Here is a 16407-nt window from a genome sequence, read left to right on the forward strand (position 1 = left end):
TGAACCCTATTATACACTGAATTAGCGTCATTACAAACGTGTGTTAAATTTGATTTAGCGATAGCCGAGTGTGTTTATGCTTGTCTGTGAAGAGAGGATTGCTGGAATAGTGATGATGATGTGCGCTATCACTGTCAATTGTCAGTAAACACTTCATCTGGCTGATGAATCTACACGTGAGATATTACAAAGTCTGCATTATTAACTCTGTAATTAGGCGCCATTCTTCTTATTTTACGGCGCTGTTGCTCAATCGGGGGACGCTCTCTGTTGAGGAGAAAAGCATGAATTTCTTTGTATACGGATTATCCATTGTTTAAATGTCCCGGGCAGTCGAAAAGGAGGCAGAGCTGTTGAGAAATGCTAGGAGCTAACTGGGCGTTAACCGTATCATTCAAATATATTGAATGTCGCAAAGTTGGCAAAGAGAGGAAGTGACGTAAGATTTGCGCATGCGGGGTACCGATCGGGTTTCCGGTACGGATCGGGTAGTGACAGTGCGCGTACTTCAAGCGTGCAGACCCTGAATTGAGACGCAGCCCCAGAATTCATAGCGCCCAGCTCAGTTTCCAACAATGGCGGCAGCTAGTTAGTTTTAATGTTACTCTTATTATTCTTTTTGGGTCACAAAATAAACGTTTAACATATTTTCAGGCGAGAATGTAGCTGTGTAAACCTCAAATATCTGCTCAGTTTATCAAGACATCACATGTTTGCAAAAGCGCTCCGACGTTTTCGGAGATGTCTGTTACCCACTAGCTCGATAGCTAGCCGGGGGCTAGGCTCGCTAGAGCCGTGAGAACACCGGACTCCCGGCAGATCGTTTTCAAACCCACCGACGTCTTTCGCTACTCAGGTTAAACATGATATATAAGTCACTTAGATAACTTAAAATGTTATTGTTTGGCTTTTTTCAGTGTTTTATTTGTTCCTGAGTAAATCGGTTTGGCTGAGATTAAAGTTATAGTTTTTACACAGCTGAATAAACATCAAGCAGACAGCTGATTATCAGAAGTGTGAGATGCTCGAGAATTTACTCCGGTGTCCTGTTATATTTTAGATAGCAAGGAGTTTATTAAACTTCACCGAAACAATCTGAAAATTTCATTAAAACTTAGCACCTTAAACACTTAAAGCTGTAAGCTAATGATAGTTATATGAGAGCAGATGCTGCTGGTGCAATAAGCTGTACGTTTTACCTCCAATGGATGATGATCTGATTAGTCGACTAATTGCAAAAATAATCGGTGACTAGTCGACTATCAAAGTAATCGTTTGTGGCAGCCCTACTACACACACAATGTTATATGTTAGTTATCCCAGTTGTATTGCAACATATCAAAAATGTGAGACACACCACACCAGGTAAGTCCCCAGGTGCAGGCTGTGTAAAGATGCCCCTGAGACAATCCAGCACATAACAGCAGGGTGCAAGATGCTAGAAAGCAGGGCATACATGGAACGCCATAACCAAGTGACCGGCATAGTGTACAGGAACATCTGTGCCCAGTATAACCTGGAAGTCCTGAGGTCAAACTGGGAGACGCCCCCAAGGGTGGTGGAGAATGACCGAGCTAAGATCCTGTGGGACTTCCAGATACAGACGGACAAAATGGTGGTGGATAACCAACCGGACATAGTGGTGGTAGACAAACAGAAGAAGACGGCAGTAGTGATCGATGTAGTGATATCGAATGTGTTGTTGCTTTTGCTTAATCCCTTCATTAAGAGTATTTTTCCGTGTTCTTTCAGAATTAAAACATAAGCAGACACCAGGAGGAGCACTTTCTTACAACATATTTATTACATAGTAAAAAGTACATTACCTTTCATTTATATACATTAGACATTATATTCACGGAATTTCCTGTTCAAGTCACAATCAGCTTCTGATAAATCTACGATGCCATCCAACAAATAAACACTCAGCTTACATGTTGGTGGCTCTATAAGGCCGTAGTGTTACCTGACTGACACACATACACTGCATCTATGCCATCGTACTGCAGCAGCTCAGTCCACTTTCAATAAATAACACAAAACATCCGTGAGAGAAGCCCAGGACTGCTGTGAATGGTTTCCAGTCAATTTGACATCCGATGGTCATTTAACCAATGAGCCAGCACATGTATGGAAGCAAAGAGGAGCAGCTGACTCAAACTGAGGACGTGTTGTGGAAATGTTTTAACTTCTGTTGGCAACCTCTCTCTGGAAAAGAGACTGTAATCTCAGTGAGCCTTTTACCTGGATAAATAAAGGAGAGCAACAAGAAAACCACCGGTCTACATGTGTGATTCCTCTCTGGCACGATGCTGCAAACTTCAGATGTTTCGTACGAGTCTGTCAAATCAAAGATGCAAGTCAGGAGAAGGTGACGTGACGGCGTGGCGAGCTCCTGTACCAGAGCAGTTCCTGTGCAGAGCGTGCTCACTACAGACTGACACTGGAATGTTTACGCCTCCATTTGCTGCTTGTTGAAGGTTATGAGATGCAAGCTTGGGGCAAAACGATGAATCGAACTTGGCCATTTTACACATGCTGATGTTGTCATGCCTTCTGCAACATCAGACTGTAGCCAAGGCTCTGGGAATCTTAAAACATGCAGATCATATAATCCTCACAACTCACTGTCCTTCTTATCTTTAGGTTGTTGTGAAGCATAGACATATATGACAAAGCTATGAGTTCAGCCTGGGGCGAAGAGAGGACTCCTGCAGGTGTTTCTGATGTAAAAACACAACAGTGCTCAGTCTAGATGAAATGTTTTCATCACTCCCAACATGAAGCTAATCCTGACGATGAGGTGGGGCAATGAAAACACTTCACTCAGAAGCTATTTACAAGACGGAGCTCTGTTTGCTGATATCCAGAGCCAAACGACACAGTCTGGCACTGAATAAGCAGTGTGTGTGTCAAATATACAGGATGTGCAGTGTGTTTTCGTCTGTACGGCTCCATTCTTATGTAAAAACTGTTAAAACAAAGCAGTGAGGCACAGTCTGACCCCTGGACAGCCACTGTGTGCATCACGACTCAAGCAGACGATCATCATTGGCACTACAAACCTCTTAGAAACAGTCCTTAACACATCTGTACTATTTATTTTAAAAACAATAAATAGTAATCAAAGTCAGCTTTCTGAACCCATCACCCACCGAGTTCAAAGAGAACAACTAACACGCTGTGTTGTTCATCCGTTTACAGACTTACAACAGTAAAAAACACAAATATAAATCAATGGGGATAAGTTCGATCTGTGGTTTAAAATTACTGCCTGACTTAAAATATATGCACGGTGAACACTGCTGAAAATTGTGGAATCAGTAAATTGCTCTCAGTGGGTCGCACTAACCTCTCAAAGACTGCGCGTGGCTTCTAAACCAACCTTAACCTGTTGGGTTTTTCCTACAATAACATCAGTGCTGAGTTTTTATCGGTGTCACCAGGTTTCCATTCTGGAGGATTTCTCCTTTAAATGCGGTACTACTCCATGTCCCATCTTAAGCTGCAGCTCTTCCAGTTGTTAAGGAGAGAACAGCATGGCTGGGGGGCAGCTGGACTTTACTGGACCTCGTCGGAAGGAGTTGTCGATCTGGGAGCAGGAAGCAGTGGTACAGGGGATGTGGCCTCTATGAGGGCGGGATTAAGAATGATTGGCAGGGACATGGGTGGGACTCCCACCTGCAGAGGAGAAGCAAGGGGCTGCAGAATGAGGGGGGACTGGCCTAAAGGTGAAGGACCCTGGACAGGAGAGGTTGTTAATGGCACTGGCATGGGAGGAATCAAGGGGGGGGCCGGAGATGATCGGCCTGATCCTGGAACACGAAACGAGAGAACACAGTGATTCAGTCTCTGCTCTACATCAGTTATCAGTGTGATATGCCTGAACATGAGGCCTACACAGTCTCACTTGGAGCAGTTTGCTGTTTTCCTTGCAGTCTTTTGAGCATGCATGCTCTGACCTCGGGATGAATGTGCTGATCCACAGCTACAAAAACTGACAACAGTCCTGAATGTTTCTGGAAATGACTTAATATGGCCCATGAATCTGTGATGGGCCGTAACAACTACTTCTTTAAGACTCATATATACTTGGCATTGGGTTACCACAAGCATGAATACTGCAGACCTGCAGACTGCAACATTTCTGACTACTTGGATACGAGATGGTCAGTTAATCAAAGTGCAACTAATTACCAGCACCTGGCTGCTAATTACCCACCTGCAGAAGCAGCAAGGATTCCCCTCAGGTTTCACACACTACTATTAACACTGACGGTGTGTAACATGCCACGTTGTTTCCATCCAGACTGCTTTTACAACCATGTGTGTAAGAATGGGTGATAGGATGCTATTCGTGCAACGAGTCCAGCCATCCAGTAGTTTCCTCACTGCTAAATATTCCACAGTTAGTGGTAGGCCACTCATGACCATGACCTCAGCTGAACAGTGGCTGAGCCATTCGGCCCCCTGGGTTTTCTAACATCAGGTTTCAACTTACACACAGACGGTCATTTAGACCATTTAAAAGTTTTGCCATTTTATCCATCTGCCGTTAAAACAAATGAATATCCTACATGTATTTGTACCCTGACGGAGATCATACTGTGCTATAATAGAGGAAAGTTTCAGACATTTACCGTTGGCACTGGCTGGTGGAGGCTCCAGTGGTGAGGCCGGCCTGCTGGAGCTTTGAGCCACTGTAGAGTTTACTGGGGCTTGGGCGGGTGTTTGCATGGGAGGTGGAGACACCTGAGGCGATGGGGGCCGGCCTGCTGGGGTTGTCAGCTGCACAGACTCTGCTTGAGGATTGGGTACTGCATCTAAAATGAAAGATGATACAACGGGGTAAAACTGGTGACGGTACAAGCTCAAATTTACAGGTTGTCATGTCAGTGTGTCACACCTGGTATGATAGTCTGTTTGAAGAGCTCCTCCCTCAATAAAGGCAGGAAACAGACAATTCTTTCCCAAGTTATTTCCCACAGGTCAGAGTATCCTGTCCTAGAGTCAGCACTGTGGAAGATGCCTGCTGTGTCCATAACCAGCAGCATGTTCTTCAAAGACTCAGGGATGGCTTCCAACTACACGAACACACACAGGCAACACAGTCTACACACACCTTTCTCTCATAGTGACAGTCATAACTACCATGGTATTTTGGTAATGTGGACATAAGAATTATATTCTCCTTACCAACAAGTCACTTGATCCAGCATGCATGTACTTATCCATGAAGTCCAAAATGGTGAGCCAGAGGGCAGCAAAGGTAGGCAGGGACAGCAGAGGAGAGAGGTGCTGTAGGAAAACCTAGAAGACAATCACACGTCAGAAGAAAATGTTCTGTTTGACCACCTAAACTCAAACTACGGCAAAGAGATGTAGACAAAATGAACCAATGACAGAGCGACTTTTATTAACATTGATTAGCCACAACATTAAAGGCACTGACAGGTGAAGGGAATACAATTCAGGATCTTGTTGGAATGTAATGTTCTTCTGAGCAACCCATGTGTTGAGCCTTAACTTTGACACGTGGCACCACCTGGAAACTGCTACAGGCAGTGTTTATGTGAACTGTATCTTCACAAGAACAGGCCAAATCAGGGGAGCTGCCCTGCATGTCATGTGTGCCCTGCATGTGCCCTGCATGTGCCCTGCATGTGCCCTGCATGTGCCCTGCATGTGCCCTGCATGTGCCCTGCATGTGCCCTGCATGTCCCGTGTGCCCTGCATGTCCCCTCATGCCCTGCATGTGGCCTGCATGTCCCCTCATGCCCTGCATGTGCCCTGCATGTGCCCTGCATGTGCCCTCTGCCCTGCATGTGCCCTCTGCCCTGCATGTGCTCTCTGCCCTGCATGTGCCCTGCATGTGCCCTGCATGCCCCGTGTGCCCTGCATGCCCCGTGTGCCCTGCATGCCCCGTGTGCCCTGCATGCCCACAGAACTCGACTGATCAATTGCTTATGTTTCAGTGCCAGATACCACAGGAAACATTCTAGGCACTATATCCATCTCTGTCATATATATCTAGGTCAGGGCTGTTTTGGTGGGAACTTAAACAATATTAAGCTTGATTTAAACTTCTGCAGGAAATGTATCACCTAAAATGTATCACACTGCAACCTTCCATGCCATTCAAATTGTTGTGGTATGCATGTAGTTTACCCGACATGTAGTTAATATTTCTCAGGTTCACGTCAGCATAGGGTTAAAATGGGGTTCCAGTTACGACATAGATCTGACGCAGGTTGGAATGTTGGTTTAACTTGTGTAACTGTGGTTGTGTGCAGTGCAATATGTGATGCTTTCAACCTTTGACAACAGCGTGCAGGCTCTCATTCTGGTCTCCTCCATACCACCAACATCTGCTGGGCTAATGTTGTCAAGCAGCTTAGTCAGCAGGGGGAAAAGCACCTGACAGCCAACAAAGAAACACGAATGAAAAACGAGTGAACAAAGGTGTCTTCACAGTCCTGAAATAACGCAGACATTCAGCATTTACCTTGTTGAAACAGGACTCCCATTCAATTGCATCAAGTGTCTGCAGATCATGAACAAGCAGTGCCCTCTGGAGGTAGGTGAGGGCCTGCATGCGAACCGGTCGCCTGGCATCACAGCACAACCAAGCAATCCCTGTGGGAGTGACATTGAGTGGAGCTGTGACGAAGACACTGATATGAACATAAACTGCATTACAGAGCTGAAGCAGAACTGACATCTGAGAGAAAACTAAAAGTGTGGAAAAAAGAAAATGGCACCTAAAAAAGAAAAAGACTTCTCAACCTTGTACTAGAAACAGTAACACACATACACTGAAAGAGCAAGCGTGGTCTGAGATCCTTTATAACAACACAGATCTACCAGAAATTCAAATTCTTGTAAAAAGACATGTTGTAAGACAATATACAAGACTGTGCATTTGGTCTACATTAAGAACAGAAACAAAAAAAAGTTTATTCTATGACAAAAAATACAACAAGTACTTCAGACATGTTGTAGTATACACAACACAACACCTAAGATCAAGATTCAGGAATATCCACCACCAACCTATGAGACTGAGCTTCAGCTGAAGTCAAACCAGATTATCGAGGACTATCTCAGCTCCAGGATGGAGCACGTCAGTGATCCTGCTAAGAATTCCCTGAGTATCTGAACAGGGACTAGTTTTCCATGAGGGAAAACAAAGTCTGCTCACAATTCTTCACAAGACACATTTAAATAAATACATTTTCAAGTTTTGAGTTAAGACATTTTGCGCAATTGATAAATTTCTAATTTTTAAAACGTTAAATAAGACTTCTGAATTTCCTAAATGCTGATCTTTATTACCAAAATCCCTGTTAATTTAACTGCCAAGAAGACTTTGGAAACCTCTAGTTTTCAGCTCCAACCAGGCTTTTTACTACAAGCCATATTTACACACACACTGTGAATGTGTGCACGACAGTCAGAGAGCACAGAATAGTTTCCTACCTTGCAGCAGGGGGCACCAGCAGCTGGTCCACAAAGTCTGAGAATCAGCCTCAATCTTCCTGCTGGAGGCCTCCAGATGGCACTGCTCCTCTGCCCAGGAGTTGTAGATGCTGGCAGCCCGGGTGTGCAAGGTGTGCATCAGATCTAAGAGCTGCACCCCCCCACACACAAAAACCAGCATTAATAATAAGGAGATGTCCAGCTTTATGTCTGCAGTTCAAACTTGACGAATAAAACCATGTACAGACTATTTAGATGTTTACTCAGTTTCTACTAGCAGCAAGGATGCAGTAATGGTGTCTGTGACAGTAAACAGTTTGATCAATCACATAACAAGAGACTATGCTATATGTTATACAGACATTATATTATGAAGTCCTGCAATTCCACAGTGAATAATAGGGAGATTATTCATATTTATGCTTTAATATAAAAGCATTGCTCTTCTTGTTAATAGTTTATTTGGTCAATAAACCAGTTTATACAGAACTTTAGCTAATAATTAATTTCATCATGAACTAATACGCTGACTATTTTTTCCAGGAATTCACAGGAAAATATTTCAAAACTACTGGTGAACACAACAAAGTGGTTTAAATGTTTGTCTTTCATCTAATTTCATCGTAGATGAAGTTACATTTACGAAGTTCTTCACAAGCTGCTCTTTATGTGTCATTAGTTGGCAATGACATCAGTAAATGTGATCAAGGAAAACACCATGTTTGTCCGAGAGGAGGTGGAGTGTCATTATACAAAGAAACGACTTGAATGAAACAAAATAAACTCAAATTTGTACGTAAGTATTGTAGTTACAATCTCCCACTGGGTACAAAACAAGGCTCTTTAAAATAAGAGAAGAATTTTAAGCCATGTTAGTTTAACAGCCATAGTAGCAGGTACAGGAAGCAGTGAAGATGGTTTTGTGTAGGAAGAAAAGACGGAGACGGGTCAAAGCACTGACATCTACATCCACGACACAAACTGCACTTTGGTTTGTAATGTTTACTTCCTGTGTGTGTGTGTAATACATTAATTGGATGTTAAATCCAGACCAACAACACAAAAATGTTCAAACGTCCATCCAACTCTGAACATGCTGACTTAAAAGCTCCACCGCTCTGATCTGCACTGAAGGATGAGATCAGGCACTGAAACAGCTCTCAACTCTCTGTTTAACGTGTAAACACTCTAAACACAGCATGTTCCACCTACTTACACTTACAATAAGTCTGTGACTGTGCCGAGAACACAAGTGAAATGGTCTTTGAAATTAGCTGGAAACTCTGGTGAACACTGACCGTAACAATGAGCATAAACAGGTAACATCCTTCAACCCAGTGTTGTGACCCATCACCACATCAGAAACAGAACAAATGGGACTCTGTCAGGAAGAGTGTGATGCTACATTTACAGCTGACGTGGATTTACAGCTGTAAGAGTCCTGATGCAACACATTATAAGCTGCACCTAAAACTAAAGTCGTGATTATTGATTTTAGGAAGTCCTCTTATAGCTCATCACCTACTATCATTGAAACTGCCGATATTGGGACTGTTGAGAGTTATAAATATCTAGGTGTGGTACTTGACCATAAACTGTGTTTTGAATCTCATGCTGATGCCACTACTAAAAAAGTTCAAAGACTGTTCTTTTTAAGGAAAATGAGATCTTTTAATGTCTCATCTGAGATGTTGTCCTTGTTTTATAGAAGCTTTATCGAATCTGTGATGTCTTTTTGTATCGCTGCCTGGTTTGGTAACCTGACGGTGAAGAATAAGAATCGGTTGGGACTTCTGGTAAAAACTGCTAGCAAAATTTCAGGGTGCTGGCAAGATGGACTTTTGGCCATTTACAATAGAAATGTGCTTAGAAAGGCTCATTCTATTATTAATTGTGTGAACCACCCACTTCACAGTGAGTTTGAGTTGTTGCCTTCCGGCCGCCGTTTTAGGGCACCTCCGAGGAGGACTAAAAGACTCCAGGTCTCTTTTATCCCTACTGCGTCTTGTCTCCTTAATGGCAAATAATTGTCCTTGAACTTTCTATCATTATTATTGTTATTATTATTTTATAGTATTGTTCTGTTTATTTTTATCCTCCTGCTGCTAAACTAATTTGCCCTTGTGGGACAATAAAGAAATTGAATTGAATTGAATAAAACTCCATCTGTGACCCAAACCAGGCGTCTAACATGCTGACACTACAGTCAGTGGGAGGAGTCTCAGTGCTGCATTAAAATGCTCAACTGAATCAGAGATGTGTGGGTAAAACAAGATGCTTTTGGGACAGCTGGGTTCTCATCATTAGAAGGGTAAGGAAGGGTAAAGAGGGCTGTTGTACTTACGTCCTGACTAACCTGTAATGACACCGTGTGGTAACTGGCTGGGACACCCTCATCCTCCTCATCATCACTGTAGGAACGTGATGGGCGCTGGCTGAAGGTCCTGCTGCTGCTTCGCCTCACGCTGCCTCCGCTGTCCTTCTCCCTGCCGCCTGCCTTCTTCCTCATCCGAGACTTGGAGGTGTCATATTTGTGGCTCTTCTTCTTGTCGTGGTTGCGGTAACCTGGACAAGTATGAGGAAACAGAGAGGCGATCTATAAAGGGTTTAAAACATGCTATAATAATGGGACCAATTAAAGCCACAAGCAGCTAAAAGAGAGCCCTCGCAGCTCGGTGCACATCCACAGCTCTAAGCTTTTGACCACATGTGAGGCACGGATGTTTCATTCATCATTTCTTGGTACTTTCCCACGGACACTGGAGAGAAACTGGAATGTGAATATATTATCTGGCTTCATAGATCTGCGTGTCATCTGCATAGCAGTGTAAATGTATGCTATGCCTTCTAATGAATAATATAAACAGAATTGGTCCTAGCACTGAACCCTGTGGAGCTCCATAATTAACCTCAGCGTGTGAAGAGGACTCATGAACGTGTTCCAATATTAAATCATAACTTCATTTATGGACATCTGATGTGTTTGCATGAGTGGACTGAATGTGTTGTTATCAACATCTGGTGAGACTTTCATGCCAGTCACACCTTTAGAAATAAACTGGTGATGTGTTCAGTACTGACCTGCTATATTTAACTCAGTGTGTTTAGTACTAAGTGAACAAAGTTTAATAGTTCTTCTGATAAAACCAACCAGACGTTAGTGTCTCACCTCCATTGAGGCTGGCCTCCACAAACACTCGTATCGCTCTGACACACAGCTCAAAGTTGTCAGGCGTGACGTGGGCGGCGTCTCGAACGATGAAAGAAAGCGTCTCCACACACTTGATGAGAGACTTTGTGTCGTGCTGGCCAAGGTCCTGACCCAGTGTCAGACTGTACTGGTTGACCAGTGGGTGATTCAGCTGAGCCTTTGACCCGACTGTGGGGGTCTTACTTATCTCAAAGTCATCTTTCCCAACCTGTGTGGGGGTAAAGAAACATCTGAAATAAAACAAGCATCCCATGTTCTTTCCATAAATTAAGCTTTCAAATAAAATCAGGAAAAGAAACATGTCCTTGGCTTTATATATGATACTGTTACAGTTTCAGTGTCATATGCAACATACTGTTACTCATGAAGCAGGTGTGAGTGTGAGTGTATGTGCTAACCACGAGCCATCCACTGCTGGCTACATCCACATCAGTGGCCGAGCGTGGGATCCTGGTCTTGCTGTGCTCAGTGTAGACCTCCGAGTCTGATGTGTAGCCTCGGTCTAAGCTCACTTCACTGGGATGATGAGACGACAGCTCACTGTCTGACTGGGCACCTGCAGTAAATGCCAACAAAGACATGTTCATGTAAACTCCTAACATGATGTTTTTATGTATTTCTATTTGCTCTTAGACGCTTGTTCAGCTGAACCTGTGTCAGTGTCAGCTGTGGCCGAGGTAAGCTGGAAGGCGACAGGAGGTTTCACTCCAGCTCCGATGCACTCCAGCAGTGAAAAGAGCGTGTACCAGTCATCTGTACAGTGGATATTGGCTGCATTAGTCTTCAGCAGCTCATGAAGGCCATAAGCCACCTCCCTGCTGACCCGGGAGAGGACATGGGGCTTCATCATCAGCAAGAGGCGGAGGGAGAGAAGAACCTGTGGGCGCACAGCGAGAGAGCACTGTGGTAATCTGTTCAAATCGTTTAAGTCAGGGGTCGGCAACCCTGGGCACGAACGGTTAACTGATGGCACGACCATAGCTGGACTGGCCATCGGCCATTTTTCATCCATTTTTAATGGGCCGATGATTTTTTTATTTTTTTTTTGTAACGGTATAAACAATGAAAGGTGGTGGATTGTCCCGATGCTGGCCGATGTGTAAAAATAACTCAGTGGTTTGGTGGTGGCGGAGCTCCAACAGAGGCCAGCAGGTGGATGAGGGAAGGGGAGTGTGTGGTTTTTCCCATATTTCTAGCATGTCAGTTTATTTTGTTGTTATCAGCCAGACCCATATTTGCTTTAAATGACAAATGTATTTAAGACGGAGTGATTTATGTCAGTCTGGGATGGTACGTGTTAACAGCCATAGTTCCTACCTGCCGGATCTTCTTTTCATTGATATTGCTGTTATGACTGATGAAGCCGAGCTGGTGAGTTGTTGATAAATAACGTGTTAAAGCTACAAATATGACTATTACCAAACTGTACTGTCACTAATAGGGTTGCTTTGTTGATGTTGTTTTATTTTGTGTCTTTCAGTTTTGTAAAGGCACGGTTACTGTACTGGTGTTAGCTTATGCGACAAAGGCAGCAATCAGGCGTCCGAGCCTGAGTACCACACAGTTTCATCAGTTAAAACACACCCTTACGGTGGGAGTTAAATTAAATTTAAATTAAATTGTATTTTCTGTTGTACAGTTCATTTGCTGTTATGGATAAAAAGTCTTTTTTTGTTTCTAAATAGCTGATAACTATTCGCTGACAGCTGCCAACATCTGCAAACAAATATAATCCTATGAAGTTGATCTATATAGTGAGTAACTGTTCATATAGAGCGTTATTAAATTCATTGCTAATGCAGTCATATTGCACACTGACCTCTGAGGGAATTTTAGAGGCACTCATCATCAGAAAGGTTGCCGACCCTGGTTTAAGCACATCAGACATTTCCAGTCTTATTTTATTGGTAAATTCTAACGAAATAGTAAACTCAACAACATTATGCAGAAACAGGAAACAAACCTTTAGATCTAACATGCACTTGGCCCAAAGTGCTTGCTGGATCTAAATGATTTACTCTTCCTGCTTTCTTTGCATCCTTCTGAAATTCTCACTAATCTGCCGTTTGACTCAACGCATCGAGTAACAAATACTCGAAAGATTGTGTTGTGGTGGATAAATACTTTGTCTTTTTAAAGAACAACAATATTCAAAATAGAGCAACACAGGTATTTTAAAATGACATGCTAATCTGTATCCATGTCCAACATGCCACATTCACACCAGCACGTTCTTCTATGCTTTTCAGTGCTTTCTGACACTCACACATGTTCATACTCTGATGGACGCATCAGAGAGCACGGTCATCGTGCTGGTCAAAGAGACCACCAGCACAGGTGGCTTTGCACCAACAGCATCCAGCTACCTGGGCTTAAGCTGCCCTAAAACTGAGACTGTCTGCTAACTTGATGATGATCCGAGTCTGCAAGACCACATCTGTGTGCCGGGGTCAGGAAGCATCTTTGTATACCTGCGAGCTGATGTCTTCTCGTCGTAGCAGGCGAATTGCAAGTCGAAGGAGTCCCACCACAGCTCGTTCCACCAGGAAGCAGCTCTCATTAGCATGAACGCAGAGCTGACAAAGGTGGTCGCGCACCGTCTGCCACACACAGGACACACGGTCTCTGCTCACAAACGCAGAGAAACAGCTCGTTATTGTGCTCAAAATCACTGACAACACAAACGATGTCACAAGAGTCATTCCCACCGGTTCTCAAGAACAATGCGCAGCAGCATCTCCAGGCAGAAGGCAGCATCCTCTTCATCATACGTCTCTTCATCTGGGGTGACTGATATCAGAGCCTTGACAGGAGAATCCAGGTCATTTAGTGTGCTTATGTTGAACCATGAGGTGAATGGTAAGGGAAACACTAAGCTAACACTTAGACTGTTAAAGTATGTGCTGAACAACAACAACCTTCATGAGCTCTTGTAGAGACTCCAGCTTCAGGAACTTGCTCTCGGTGATCAGCTTTTCTGGGTCACATTGCTGGAAGACAAACAGCAAACCTACTGATGGTGATCTGATACAGTGTCAGCTGTCCGAACAGTGTTGGTCAAAGTGCACAGCTCAATAAGGCCAAATGTGTAAAAATAAACTATGAAGCAGGCTAACGTTGTTCCCATTTTCACAGCTTTAAATCCAGTTTGTTAAATATCACGGCTGTAACGTTCATATTATAACAAACCAAAACAATCACCGGTGCTGTCGTCATTTAACTGAATAAAAGTCAGACACTGCAACATGGGGCTGGTTTTAATTAGGCACCAATTACTGTAACTACAAGTAGTCTGATTACTCGGAGCATTGGCTCTGTGTCATTGTTGCTACGATATGCCTTCACTTGAACTGTATTTGAAATAAAGCTGAGGATGGCAGCTGGTGTTTGGACTGTGTTCAGAGATTGCGGTGAGTCCAGTACCTTGATGCAGTGGACAGCAGCCTGTTTGGCTTCCTGGTTTTCTGTGGACGGTCCTCTGAGTCCTGACTGCTCGGCTCCACTAAGCGTCAGCCAGTTGAAAACACTTAGCACTGCTGACTCGCCACTGAATGTAACACATGAGGAGAAAACGTCCTTTTACTCCATGGCCTCTTAGCTAGCACATGCCTTTGTACTGGTTTTAAAGATCCGGTCTGTTCTACGGGGAATTAAACGTGAAGCTGGTATTTCACAAACATGCAGAGCTAACCGCTGAGCATGGGAGCAGCTGAAAGCAGTTCTAGCAGGTAAAAAAAAAGTTCACCAGTATTTGGGAAAAAGTCACTGTGTGGTGACACTTATTGGTCTAAAAGATGGAGGATGAGATTGGTGTGTACCGATTTGAAGGGGTTTCCTCTCTCTGAAGAGAAATCTTCCCATTGGGCTCTACAAAGTCTTCCACCTGAGGGCACAGGCAGGTAGGTGTTAGCACAACTTTATGTCTCTCTTTACAAAAGACAAACAAACAAACAGTAGATGCCACAGATGATCTATGCAGTACTATCAGAAAGCGAGGACGGAACAACGACCTCAACCATGGCTTTGGGCAGCAGTTCAGCTCTGAACAGCTGCAGCAGCGAGTCCACGATGTTCTTCCAGCCCTCCCTCAGGATGTTGCCATGCCGATGAGCGAGGTCGAACACCGTCTTGGCGGCTGTCTGGGCCTTACTGTTACTGCCAAACACGGTGGGAAGATTCTCCACAGACTGTGTGTGGGGGGGACACACAAACACTATTTACACATCTGAATACATTACTGTTACTGAACAACATGCAGGACAACACAATTAGATCATTCACAAACTCTGTTGTTTCTGTAGATGTTTAAGAAGCTGAGAGCTGTGAGGAAGGCTTCTTTTAAACAAAGGTCGTTTTAAGGTGCTGACAGTGGGGACTCTCTGCTGACATCAACAGGTGGAGGAGTGGTACTGACCCAGCCACGTGTGAAAACATCCTCTCAGTGCATCAGCAGGAACATTGAATGAAATCTGGATCAATTCATTAGTGACAACAAACGTGTGTCTGTACTAGGGCTGCCACGATTAGTCGACTAGTCACGATTATGTCGACTATTAAAATCGTCGACGACTGATTTAATAGTCGACGCGTCGTTTGAAGCTTTGTAAGATCACAAAGGACGCAGGAATAAGTAGCAGGATTTAAGAGTGTAATAACGGACTGAAACAGAAGATGGCAGCACTGCATGTACAAGGATGCCAACTGCCGTTAAACCCCGAAGAAGAAGAAGCAGTGTCCCAGAATTCATAGCGCAGCCCAGCGCAGTTGTCAACAATGGCGGCAGCTAGTTAGTTTTAACTTTACTCTTATTATTCTTTCTGGGTCACAAAATAAACGTTTAACATATTTTCAGGCTTGAATGTAGCTGTGTAAACCTCAAATATCTGCTCAGTTTATCAGGACACCACATATTTTCAAAAGCACTCCGACGTTTTCGGAGACCTCTGTTACCCACTAGCTCGTTAGCTAGGCGGGGGCTAGGCTAACTAGAGCCGTGAGAACACCGGACTCCCGGCAAATCGTTTTCAAACCCACCGCAGTCTTTTGCTACTCAGGTTAAACATGATATATAAGTCACTTAGATAACTTAAAATGTTATTGTTTGGCTTTCTTTAGTATTTTATTTGTTCCTGAGTAAATCGGTTTGGCTGAGATTAAAGTTATAGTTTTTGCACAGCTAAAACTGTCAAGCAGACAGCTGATTATCAGAAGTGTGAGACGCTGGAGAATCTACTCCGGTGTCCTGTTATATTTTAGATAGCAAGGAGTTTATTAAACTTCACCGAAACAATCTGAAAATTTCATTAAAAATTAATAAACTACCATCTTGTCTTTATTTTTAGTTAGCACAAACACTTCAAGCTGTAAGCTAATGATAGTTATATAAGAGCAGATGCTGCTGGTGCAATAAGCTGTACGCTGTACGTCCAATGGATGATGATCTGATTAGTCGACTAATCGCAAAAATAATCGGTGACTAGTCGACTATCAAAATAATCGTTTGTGGCAGGCCTAGTCTGTACAAGTTTAAACTGCTGCGTTCACTCATCCTCACTACAGTTGTGTGTGGCACGGCTCAGTGTTTGCTGTGGAGCACAACTGATACAACAGTACATTTTCTCACAATCACAGTTCAGTTCACGGCACTATTTATGTGTTAGCAGTATTTATACATTAGCAGATGCTACATTTTGTACACATGTTTTAATGTGGGGTGT

At 43.5% G+C, this 16407-nt stretch overlaps 1 protein-coding gene across 4 annotated transcripts in view; it reads right to left on the reverse strand.

Moving 5' to 3' along the window:
* Positions 1 to 1773: 1773 nt before the first annotated feature.
* Positions 1774 to 16407, reverse strand: part of gbf1 (golgi brefeldin A resistant guanine nucleotide exchange factor 1) — an 88216-nt gene continuing 73582 nt past the window's right edge. For 2 of the 4 annotated variants that reach the window (XM_086258180.1, XM_086258178.1), the window contains 17 exons: positions 14701 to 14877; positions 14509 to 14573; positions 14114 to 14237; positions 13609 to 13680; positions 13399 to 13493; positions 13162 to 13315; positions 11342 to 11567; positions 11089 to 11246; positions 10649 to 10898; positions 9836 to 10044; positions 7480 to 7630; positions 6506 to 6636; positions 6316 to 6417; positions 5197 to 5310; positions 4907 to 5084; positions 4641 to 4823; positions 1774 to 3815 (listed from right to left, as the gene is read on the reverse strand). In XM_086258180.1, coding sequence (XP_086114306.1) covers positions 3562 to 3815; positions 4641 to 4823; positions 4907 to 5084; positions 5197 to 5310; positions 6316 to 6417; positions 6506 to 6636; positions 7480 to 7630; positions 9836 to 10044; positions 10649 to 10898; positions 11089 to 11246; positions 11342 to 11567; positions 13162 to 13315; positions 13399 to 13493; positions 13609 to 13680; positions 14114 to 14237; positions 14509 to 14573; positions 14701 to 14877 — 2643 coding nt within the window. In that variant the 3' untranslated portion in view covers positions 1774 to 3561. Of the gene's footprint in view, positions 3816 to 4640; positions 4824 to 4906; positions 5085 to 5196; positions 5311 to 6315; positions 6418 to 6505; positions 6637 to 7479; positions 7631 to 9823; positions 10045 to 10648; positions 10899 to 11088; positions 11247 to 11341; positions 11568 to 13161; positions 13316 to 13398; positions 13494 to 13608; positions 13681 to 14113; positions 14238 to 14508; positions 14574 to 14700; positions 14878 to 16407 lie in introns of all 4 variants that reach the window. The other 2 variants (XM_086258179.1, XM_086258177.1) reach the window with 1 other exon arrangement.

This window comes from Aulonocara sp. 'chitande type north' Nkhata Bay, linkage group LG13 (assembly GCF_057382095.1).
Source record: "Aulonocara sp. 'chitande type north' Nkhata Bay isolate Kocher_YH1m ecotype deep benthic linkage group LG13, A_spYH_male_GT1.1, whole genome shotgun sequence".
In the NCBI taxonomy this organism is placed as follows: domain Eukaryota; kingdom Metazoa; phylum Chordata; class Actinopteri; order Cichliformes; family Cichlidae; genus Aulonocara; species Aulonocara sp. 'chitande type north' Nkhata Bay.